We start from the raw sequence: 11,478 nt of genomic DNA, 5'->3' as shown, positions 1-11,478 counted from the left end.
ATAAACAAAACGTGTATCCATTCAATGGAAAATTAATCCACAATGAAAAGGAATGCAGTATTGATGCATGCTTAAATGCAATAAACTATGAACACATTGTGCTAAGAAAAAAGCCAGTCACAAAGGCCACATTCCATATTAGCCATTCATATGAAAACTGGGAATTCATCCCCAAACTGGGAACTCTATGAAGACAGGAAATAGAATAGTGAATTGCCCTGAAGCTGGGGATGGAATGAAGAGTGTAGGAAGCAGGTTTTTTTTTTTTTTTTTGAGGGGGTGTTTTAAAAATATCTTAGAGTTTGGTAATGGATGCACAGTTCTGTGAACATACTGAAAACCACTGAATTGTACACTTTAAACCAGTGGATGTTTGGGATGTATGTAAAATATAGCTCAATAAAATGTTTTCTTTTTAAATTTGTAAAAGGTTAAAAAAACCCTTTGATTAGATGTATATTCCACCCCCATAATGGCCTCCATTTATAAACTAAGACAGATATCATTAACAAAGATACTCAAGAGATATAAGTCACTGAACTATTACTATATAAGCGATAATAATAACAGTTAATGTCATAATACTTAACATTTATTGATATACCCACTCTAAGATTAGAGCAGAACCAGGTTTTGTGGGACATGCCAAATATTTAATTTTAAAAGTCAGAAAACCGAGGAAGGTAAGTAATGTTTGCACATGTTGTGGGCGACAACACTGGGATTCAAACCCAGAGTCTAAGAGACTTCATATAAAATTATAAAAATCTGCTATCTTGCCTATCCAACAAAATTATTAAATTACATGCAGGAAAATAGGCAAGTACACATACTTGTTGGATTGATGATGAAGATATCATTGATTTCAGACTTGGAGAAGACTTGCACATGAGATGGAAGTGTTGCATTAAAAATGACATTGTGGGCTGGGGATGTGGCTCAAGTGGTAATGTGCTCACCTGGCATGCGTGGTGCGCTGGGTTCGATCCTCAGCACCACATAGAAATAAAATAAAGATGTTGTGTCCACCGAAAAACTGAAAAAATAAATGTTAAAAATAATTCTCTCTCTCTCTCTTTTAAAAAAATGACATTGTGTAAATCTGCTGAGGAATAAAAGGGCAGGAGTTATAAAAACAACATAAAATATTAAGCCTGTTAAGCCTGATTATGAAACTCCCTTTTAAAGAAATTCATCTGGCAACTCCCTGGCATTAGATATTTTCTTCTGTAATATCCAGTTTTCAAGTTCAGAAAATAGAATCTAATGAAATAATTATTATCTTGTAGTGTGAAAAGTTCTGGCTTGCTTTTTTTTTTTTTTTTTTTTGCGGTGCTGGGAATTGAACCCAGGTCCTATGTTCATGCGAGGCAAGCACTCTACCAATTGAGCTATATTCCCAGCATGTGAGAAGTTCTGAAGGCCAGGATGCTTTGTTTTTAGTAATAACTACAATTGAAGCTGTCAGGGCAATGATTTTACCTAAGTGCCCTCTTAAATCTAGAATTATTTGAAAATTTTCACATAGATTGAAGTTTAATAAAAGAGAATATATCCCCCTAATTCTCTAGTATGGTCTGTGAACCATCAACCTTCAAATCTCCTAAGTATAAAAATACTGTTCTTTATTCTGTTTATGTGTCCCTCATCAAAACTGTCCCTAGCCTGTCAGGACCACTTATTTTTCTCCATTTGGCCACTGTTGTTTGGTTTCTTACAGATTTTTTACTATGACCTCACTAGCTATATAGCTTCCTAGTTCACATTTCTCAAACACTGAGTGCTTTGAGTGCCTACTGAGCTTGGGTATGTGAAGACAGCTTAGAATAAGGTGAGTCCAGGGCCTGGAGAAGCCCACTAGTAGTGTGAGACCCAGAAGAGGGGCGGGGAATGATTTTAATGAGGAAGTAAAGAATTTTGTGGGGTATTCAAAGGTGAACATGAGTTTTCTGAGTGAACAAAGGCATTCCATGCAGAGAAAGTAGAACTTAAATGATATGGAACCTCTAATACTTGTGGTCAGCTTATAGAAAGACAAGAAGTTTAGTGTATTAAAGCCGCAGGCCTGAAATATGGGAAGGAGGCAGGTAATGGGGAAAGATAAAATTATAAAAAAGATGGGTTCATGAAGGTATAGGTGGTTCTTTATGCTACTTGAGGTTTTGCATTTATCCTAAAGGAAACAGGGGATTGTGAAAGGTGTTTACAAAGGGGAATATGAATATATTCTATTTAGGAAAATAGAATGAAATTTTAGAAAATTAGTGATGATGCAGAGGATAAAACTAGCCATTGGAAAGGTTGTTATTTTTAGGAGGGTAGGAAATCTTAGGTTAGGGCAGTAGCGATGAGGAAGAGAAGGAGGGCTGGATTTGAAGAAGAATTGCTTGGATTTGGTGGTAGATTGGATCTGGGCAGTTGAGTGAGTAAGATCTTCATAGTTAGAAACTGTGTGAACCTGATGTCTCATATCATTCAGCATGACAGAAAATATCAGAAGGACTAAGGAATAATGAGCTGTGTTTTATGTATCTGAAGTTTGAATTAGTCAGTGGTTGAAAAATTGGTGGGCTATTCAAGAAGGTTTGAGAGTCATCAATATTTATCAACTAGTGATTTTCATTGTGTGTGTGTATGTATGTTTGTGTGGGAGAGTCAGTATGTGTTGCAGTGTGTGTCTATTTATCAGGATCACTTAATGGGATTTTAATACTTAATCCCTACCTCATATATTTAAATATTACCTTCTTCACAGTCTCCTGAGCCCTGTTAAGAATCATAGTTGTCCCCATTTTCTGATCTCACCTATTGCATAAGTAAGTCTTGCTTCTTTAGACCCCCTCAAAGTTATCTCTCTATAACCATAAGGCTTCCCTATAATAAGCCTGTTCTAACAGCCTTTTCCTGTGACACTTTAAGCTTCCTCATGGGATGTACCCTCTTTGGCTGCAGCAAGTTTTTAAAACTGGTTTTGTTGACTCAAATTAATAAATAAATAAGAAGAAGAAGAAGGAAAGAAAAAAAACAAGTCTTAGCTATTAGAGAAGCCAGAAGAGCACATTTAGAACCCTGAAAAATATAGGGCAAGTGGAGGAGGAGGAGACATTGCAGGAATTAAAGCTTCCACCTTTGCATTTGTACTCCCTACCCATTTGTCCTCTTCAAATTTCCTGTGCATAAAGTGTTTAAGACAAAACCAGGCTGCCTGGCTTTTAATCCCAGTTTTTACACTTATTAATAGTAACATTGTTAAGTTCTGCTTCATCGTGGTTCACTTTCCTGCATTTTAGGATTTATAAAAGTACCAATTTCATAGGTTTGCTGTGAAGGTTACATGAATTAATATGAACAGTGTGTCTTCCACGTAGTGAGCATTCAGTTATTTCTATGTGTTGAAACTAAAAACATGGTAGTTCAGCATTGTCATAGTACTTTAACAAAGAGTACTTTACTAACAACATAATATCCTGAATTTCTTCATCATTCTGATTGATCAAGACGGTATAAGGGCTATTCTGAAAATTTTTAAAAAATGATTCTTCCCTCCTACCACCAAATCATAGAAATTATTCAATTGTAGAAATAGATAGCTACAATCCATATGAATGATGCTGGATTTCTTAAGCCTAAGTAGACATTCCAACACAAACAAAATCACTTATTGTTTGGGGTAGAAAAAAAATGCCTGAAAATTGAACCACCTATCTTACCTGATATCTCTCTCTCTCTCTCGCTCTCGCTCTCGCTCTCACTCTTTTTTTTTTGTCTGATCTCTTGATATGATCCTTTGCCTCTGGACAAGCATGGTAACCCTGTGTAAGCATCAGAACGTTTTACTCATTTTCACATTTTTTTCTTCTTGGCATTATCCTCACTTGAAATAGCCTTTAATAGGCTATCAACCCAATCCCAATCTGAGCAGTTCTCATCCTTGGCTGAAAATTAGAATCATTTCGATAGATAGAAAAGAAACCACAAGGATCAGGTCATTTCCCACACTAATTGAAGTACAATTTCAGGGTGGGACTCAAGCATCAATGCTGCTAAAACTCCCCAGGTGATTCCATTGAACAACCAAGGTTAGGACCATTTCCCTAAACTGGCCACCAATTATTGGAGATTCTCTTTGATTAATGTAAGCTGTATGGGTTAGTCAATCTTCTTTTAGAATTTGTAATTTTAGAGCATATGATCCTATTTTATAATTTTTGATATATAGCTTATGGAAAAAGACTAAATCTTTTTTTTTTATCTCACTATGGGCAGAATACTTCTTTTACTACAATGGTTGGTGCAGACAGTGATATGCATCTATGAGGTCCTGTACATATGGCTGCTGGCTGGCAACTACCTTGGTTAGTACCAAATAGTCAAACATAAAACATCTGTTTAGTATGCAGCAATGATTTTGGACTAATGCCATACCAAATGTTCACAAAGGGACCTCATACGAAGAAATGTCACCACAACAACTTGTGTCTGACTCAATGACATGCCCTAGTGTTATGTTAAATTCCTTTTTTGTTGCTTCTTTCATAGAAACTCATAAAGATTCTGAGGTTAGTCTCTATGATTCTCTGTCAAGGTGAAGAGGCATTTAACTTCTTTATATTTTTTAAAAAATTAAGTGTATCAAGTATATATAAAAGTGCACAAATTATTAAGTGCAGAGCTTTCCAACTCATTCAAAGTGTACAAACGTGTAGCTGTCATCCCAGTCAAGAAACAGAATAAGACCAGCAGCCTCAAAGATCTCCTTATTCCTTCCTCAGATCAATTACCTTCTTCCTCCTCCTGAATGTTAGGGCATTTAACTTGGCTTTTTGTTTTTAGTGGCTAGATCCCCTCTAACTTCTTTTTCAATGAGGTATATTTTGCTTGCCCATTAGAAGAACCCTTCAACAATTTGGCGAAAGCTAGCAGCTCCTTTTCTATGATTATTTCCCCCATCTGTTTAGAATTCACATCCACATTGCATTGTTGCCTCATCTAATCAAGCAAGAAAATGTCTCAAGAGTATATGCTCCATAAACTACTTAATTTTCTGAAATATTCACTGCCAAGGGCTTAATGAGAAACCACCAAATCCTCTTTGGCTGTAAGTCCCTCTAAGAGCCCTTGTTTCTCGAAAAAGTTATGCAATACAAGAAGGCTGATAAAATTAAAAAAAAAAATTTATTTTTGCTTAGATCAGAGTTCCTAACATATTTGCCATAGTAATACACTGTTTTTATTAACATTTATACTTTAAGGGTCAAAATATCACATATTTATTATAAGTAGAAAAGTTAAGATTAGTCTGAGGATAGAAGCAGTTTACATATTATCTCAGCAAATAGGTCTTAAAGCTGTTTTCAAGGATGTATATAATGATACCTCTCTGGACTCACATTAGCCATTGCTTTCTCTTAGTGGGGGCCATCTGGCATAATACTGAATGCAGGCTTTATAGCAGAACTCAACTTTATTTTTATTCTGTGTCATCATAATTCTTATAAAATACTAAAGATATACTGAATCCTTATTTTTATAAGTTTATTTTATTTATTTTTATGTGGTGCTGAGAATCGAACCCTCACATCGAACCTCACACATGCAAGGCAAGCGCTCTTCTGCTGAGTCACAGCCACAGTCCCTGAGTACTTATTTTTTAAAGCCTTTTAAAAGTTTTAAAATCATGCTAAAAGCAATGGTCTTGAGAAAAAATATTAGAATAATTTTCAAGGAGACTTCAATTCAGGCAAGAAAGAAGTAGGATAGAATCATGATAATTAAGTAGAAGTATAATTAATTAAGAATAATTTTGAGAAGCTTGAAATGTTTACATAATTTTAAAAGACTCTAAACCTCTTTTGAGGGCTGTAGGCACACTGTGGAATATTGATTATCTGCCTTCTGGGCGGACTGTTTTGATCACTGCCATTTTTAATTTATATAATTCAGTATTTCTATCTCAATGAGAGAACATGGGATCAGGGGCAATTCACAGACTTCATATATCCAGGATTAATTCTTTTATTATCTTGAGGACTTATTATAGTTATTGGTAAAGTACAGGATTATTGTTGGAAGGAAATATGCTTCACAATCACATAGGAACAATCTTGAAAGGAACACTGGATAAGTTGGGGTCATTGTTGAAGAAGGAACATCATGTTTTCCATTTTCTCACCCCAATTGTGTTCCAGTCCAGACAAATGAAACTGCACAATGTAATTCTTGCCAACAGAAAGGTCAGGATAATAGCATCTCCAAATTCGATGCTGATCTGCCACTGTGCACAATAAAGCACTAGTTCGGGTTTTCTAGGTTGTAAATTCAAAGTGATATTTATGAGACTGGAGTATAGTTGTCACTTGTGTGATGAAGTTACAGTGTTGGATGAGAAGTTAGGAATTTTTTTTAAAAGAAGCAGTGATTCTCTATATTTTATCCTTCTCAACCAGCACTTTCAAATAGATCTTCCTCCATTCATGGAAATATTCTGTGTCTGTACTGTCCAATAGGGTAGGCATTAGTCACATGTGACTTGAGCACTTCACATGTGGCCAATAGGATTCAGGAAATGAATTTTTAATCTTATTTTAACTAATTTAAGTAACCACATGTGGCTGATGGCTACTGTATTGAACAGTACCATTTAGTTTATGCATTGTGCTAACAAAGAAATATCCTTAAATTGCATAACAATGGACTCTATTGACTTGTATATTTACTTTTGTGTCAGGGGATTCCTTTGTACACCAAAATAACACAATTTAATGTAATTCCTACTTTGCTTCCAAATACAAAATTCTTGCTAAATAACATTAAAAAAAACAACTTTGAACAACAGAAATGTATTATCTCACAGTTCTGGAGCTTACAAGTCCAAAATCAATGTGTTGACAGGGCTGGTTCCTTCTGGAGGCACCAAGGGAGAATTTGTTCCATGCTTCTTTTCTAGATTCTGATAGTTGCCAACAATCCTAGGCATTCCTTGGCTTACACAACACAGTTCTATTTTTTAGGCCATTGTAGTGTGTACATTTCTTAAAGATAAATGCCAATTGACTTACAAATAAGAAAATGAAGAACAGGCATTTCTGTTTTCATAAAGGTGGTTGTATTTAGCACATAATAAACAAGAAATTACCTTTTAATTGTTTAAATATAGATTATAACATAACTTCTCTTTAAGTTTGTTTGTTGAATTCTTAGGTCCCTTATCATAGAACCCATTCTCATTGCTTTTTGGCCAATAGCGAAATATTTAGCCTCTCCTCATCCTTATATTTTTAATAGCATGTTCTCTTATGACAACTGGATATGGCTTTTCTGAGTGTCAGTGTGTCATATCCTTTACCAAACTAATTCTACCACCATTGAGAACTGGAATAAAAAATTATATTGGTTGAAGTCCACTTCTGTTTCCCTCACTAGGATTTTAGTTTTGAGGTTCCCATATGTCAGTTTGTATTATTTGAGACAAAATTATTGAATGTAGCAGTCAGCCAGAGAACTAGTCTTTGTTTTCTTGAAGACTTAGTTTGCATTTGACCCAGGAAAATATTGGATTTTAGATTTGTATAAGTAAAAAATTTGAGACCCATTCTGACTCTGCATCAACAGTTTCATACTTTTTCAAGTTTCCCCACTAAATAATAAACAATGATAAAAAGCAGTGATCATCATAATAATAAAGCACTACAAGTCAAAGAGATCCGGATGCAAGAAGAGGTTAAAACTGAGAGGGAGTTGCTGGAAATGCATGCATTGTGCAGCATTAAGTTAAGTCAAAGAAATGTATTTCAAATAGTAGGTATCTGATAAGTGTACTTTTAGTAGAGGCAGCTGATGAGTGGAATTTTATGGTATTTGAAGTGAGACATTCCTGAATTAGAATCCTGATTCTGCCACAGTATAGATAAGTGACCTCATGCACATTTCCCAAGCTCTTTGAACCTCAATTTTCCGATATGTAAAACAAGGATTAAAAACACCCTCTTTGCAGTATTAACGAGATAATGTTTGTGATGCCTGAGACCTGGTCATCACTCAATAACTGGTCGTTATTATTATTATTCTGCCTATCCTGAATCTGTATCAATATAACAAGCTACCTCTATCACTTTCTTGTTTTTTCTTTTACCTTAGTAGAACCAGTGTTATGGGCAGGTCGCTCAGAAAACACACAAAGTCCCAGTTTTGTCCAAATTGAAGAGTCTTTATTTAGCCCGCGACTGCTCTCTACCGGACCCATAACTGACTCTGAAAGGAACAGCCCGGAGCCTGAGCATTTAGGATATTTAAAACCACATCTGGGTTGACATAGCCTCAAGCAAGCAAGTAGAGAAGCTGAATTGGGCAGTTAGTAAGACATTGCAATGGGTACATTGGTATTTCCCACGGGACTTTCCAGGTTGGAATAACAGCAAGCAAGCAGAAAGGAAGTGGGTCAAAATGACCCTTGTTCAGTACAAATTAAGAATGGTTACTAACATCTAGACAATAATTGTGGAAGAAAAATTGAAACCGAAGAGAACAATTTTACTTTGTATAAGAATTGCTATTTTGTGTTGCCAGGTATGTTATGCTAGGTAACTATTAATGGGTACAGAGGCAGGGCTTTCCCATGAGAGAAGCATTTCTTACATGTTATGGAGTCTTTTTGGTCATTGCCCATATAGCCTGGCCCATAACAGGTAGAGATGGGCAAATAATACACCTTTAATATTAGTGTTTTAGAAACACAGGTTTTAGTACTTTCCAGTAGACCCAAACCATTTTCATTCAAATTAGATCAGTTCTATGGTTCTCTTTTCAAACACAGATCTGTAGCAAAAATAAAATTCATTAACTTTGATAAAAAAATCTCTCTTGAGAACTTAAAAAAAACCCCAAAATCAAAAACAAAAACAAAACTTACTGTCTTAGTTTTTTTTTTTTATGTAAGAGAGACAAAAATGTTTTTGTAAGCTCCTTGAAGGCAAGGAAGTGTGAATGTGTATCTGTGCCCTACATTTAATGGACATTTTATCAGTGTTTGTGAAACATTTGAATCAGTCTGGCATGTTCATGTAAACGTTTTGCTATAATTGAATATTGTAAGTGTGTAGGAATCACTGTGGTGACAGTAGCCCCTTATTTTTAGAGTGGATTGTATGTGTTGAATAATTTTGCCCCAAATATAAAATTATATGCATGTACATCAATGGGGCCGGGCATTCTGGGATCACTAGGAAGGAGTGATGGACTTTTCCCTTCCCCAGGTCCATGGTCCTCTTAGTTGTCCAAGCCCAATATTTACTGCCGTTAGCCCCTTGAACTAGAGACCTTTTATTTGATAGAGGGCCCAATGGGGCCTTAAGGGCTGAGTATACTGCCCCTGTATCCACTTCAAAGTTTACTGGGGTCCCCTCCACTTCAAAAGTTACCCTGAGCTCAGGAAGGGGATCTGAGCCCCGACTTTCCTAGTCATCCTCCAGAGTCAGAATGGCTGACTGGCATGGCTGTCTCTTTCTAGGGCACTCTTTGGCCCAGTGTCCTTTTTCTTTACAGTAGGCACATTGATCTGAGGCCAGGGGTGGCCTCTGGCGTGAGCCCAGGTATCTCTTCCTGTCTCCCTGTTTCTTAATTTCTGGCCTATTTGTTGTTGTGACCAGGACCTTAGTCAATGCCTTAGTCTGTCTTTTGCTTCTCTCATCCTCCCTTTGCTCCCTTTCTTTCTCCCTCCTTTGTTCCTTCTCTTCCTCAGTTTCTCTCTTATAGTATACCTTCTCGGCTTCTCTGACTAAATCTCTCAAATAAATATCTTGTAATCCATCTAAGCATTGTAACTTTCTTTTAATATCCAGGGCAGCTTGCCCAATAAAGGCCATCGTGACAGATGCCTTTTGATCCTCTGCCTAAGGATTGAAAGGAGTATATCTCCTATATGCCTCCATAATTCTCTCTAGAAACATAGAGGGAGATTCATCAGGCCCTTGAATAATCTCTCTTACCTTGGCCAAATTAGTTGGTCGCCTAGCGGCCACTCGGAAACCCACTATTAGAGCCCAGTGATAAGTGGACAGATGCTCCCTACCTTCAAAGGTGTTGGGGTCCCAGTTGGGTTGTTCAAGGGGAAGCCGGCTTCGATTATGTTGGGAAGTTGTGTCGGTCGCCCATCTGGTCCGAGGATATTTTTTCTAGCTTCCAGGAGGATTCTCTCTCGTTCCTCTGTCATGAAGAGAGTGCCTAGGAGTTGTTGGCAGTCATCCCAAGTAGGCTGGTGTGAAAACATCAATGACTCAACCAGACCTGTGAGCCAGGTGGGGTCCTCGGAAAAAGGGGGATTGTTATTTTTCCAGTTATATAGGTCTGAAGAGGAGAAAGGCCAATACTGGTAGGCTTGCATTTCTCTCCCATGGCTGTCGTCAATCATTGGCCTGTAGGGACGGAGGGGGAGTATCACGGGGGCTTCAGGGTTTTTAATCATTCGCCGCTGGTGAGTTCCTTTAGCTGGGCCAGCGTCCTCCAGGGGAGGAGGGGCTGTGTGTGCCGCGGGGGAGTCATCTGGAGGGCGCTGGGCTGGCTTTGCTTCCTCCAATGGCGGAGAGGCTGAGTCAGCAGCAGGGGAATCACTTAGAGGGTGTTGGGGGTTGGGGGACGAGGGCAGGGGATTAGGAGGGGGTGGAGAATCCAGTAGAGTCAAATCTTGAGACTCAGGGAGAACAGAGGGTGAAGGAGGAGGAGGAGCAGAGGGTTTGAGAGATAGAATCATGGGGGAAGGAGTAGGAGCGGGGGCAGGGACAAGGAAAGGCTTCACCCATGGAGGAGGAGATTCGCAGAGGTCCTGCCAAGTTAAGATATACGGCTTATGTTGATCCGGATGGCTATGTGGCCCTGGCTGAAAGGCAATATCTCTGACTTTTCGAATTAGTGGGGAGTAGAAAGATCCTTCTGGGGGCCATCCGACTCCAAAGGTGGGCCATTCTGAGGCACAGAGAGTCTGCCAGGTCCGGCGTTTTACTGAAAAAGAAAGATTCTGAGCCCTTAAGCAGATTTTGGTCCAGTGATCAAGGGTCAGGGACAGAGGCATTGAAGTGCTCTGTCCCATAATGAAAGATACACAAACAGTGAAAGCAACGACACACAACACAGACAAGACAAGACAATAAAGACAGGCAATGGACGTCCAACACTGAGACCAGGACTGAGTAGCCGGCAAAACCCGATGGGCTGGCAATACCAAATCGGAAACAAAATATCACTGAGTCGAGGAGACTATTGTTCCTCGATTTCCTCTGGGGCATCCCCCAGGGATGTGGCCTGTGGCTCTGTGACATGTCTGTCAGCCACCGTCGGAGAGAGCTCACGCTCTTCACCGACAGCCATTTTGCCAAGCCCTAACCTGAAACCTGAAACCAGAAAGAGGCGCCTTACTTACCCCGAGAGGAGCCCGTTGGGGTCTCTCGTCCGCCGCTGCCGGATCTCGGTGGAACCTCCATATGTAAA

The 11,478-nt window shown here is 38.4% G+C and overlaps 2 protein-coding genes across 11 annotated transcripts in view; one reads left to right on the top strand and one right to left on the bottom strand.

The window, feature by feature from the left end:
• The window catches only part of Mipol1 (mirror-image polydactyly 1), a 400,912-nt gene extending 389,510 nt beyond the window's left edge, over positions 1–11,402 (bottom strand). For 2 of the 6 annotated variants that reach the window (XM_046461033.1, XM_046461032.1), the window contains exons 1-3: positions 10,067–11,402; positions 3,711–3,812; positions 960–1,036 (exon numbers count right to left, since the gene is read on the bottom strand). In XM_046461033.1, coding sequence (XP_046316989.1) covers positions 960–1,036; positions 3,711–3,812; positions 10,067–11,080 — 1,193 coding nt within the window. In that variant the 5' untranslated portion in view covers positions 11,081–11,402. The remainder of the gene's footprint in view (positions 1–959; positions 1,037–3,710; positions 3,813–10,066) is intronic. The other 4 variants (XM_058584491.1, XM_046461034.1, XM_058584492.1 and 1 more) reach the window with 2 other exon arrangements.
• Positions 1–11,478, top strand: part of Slc25a21 (solute carrier family 25 member 21) — a 519,050-nt gene that overhangs the window by 46,946 nt on the left and 460,626 nt on the right. The window lies entirely within an intron of this gene.

Source organism: Marmota monax, unplaced genomic scaffold, assembly GCF_021218885.2.
Source record: "Marmota monax isolate L192 unplaced genomic scaffold, Marmota_monax_Labrador192_F-V1.1 WCK01_AAM20220418_F8-fsc00001, whole genome shotgun sequence".
Taxonomy (NCBI): domain Eukaryota; kingdom Metazoa; phylum Chordata; class Mammalia; order Rodentia; family Sciuridae; genus Marmota; species Marmota monax.
This window is presented reverse-complemented; position numbering and strand designations above follow the sequence as displayed.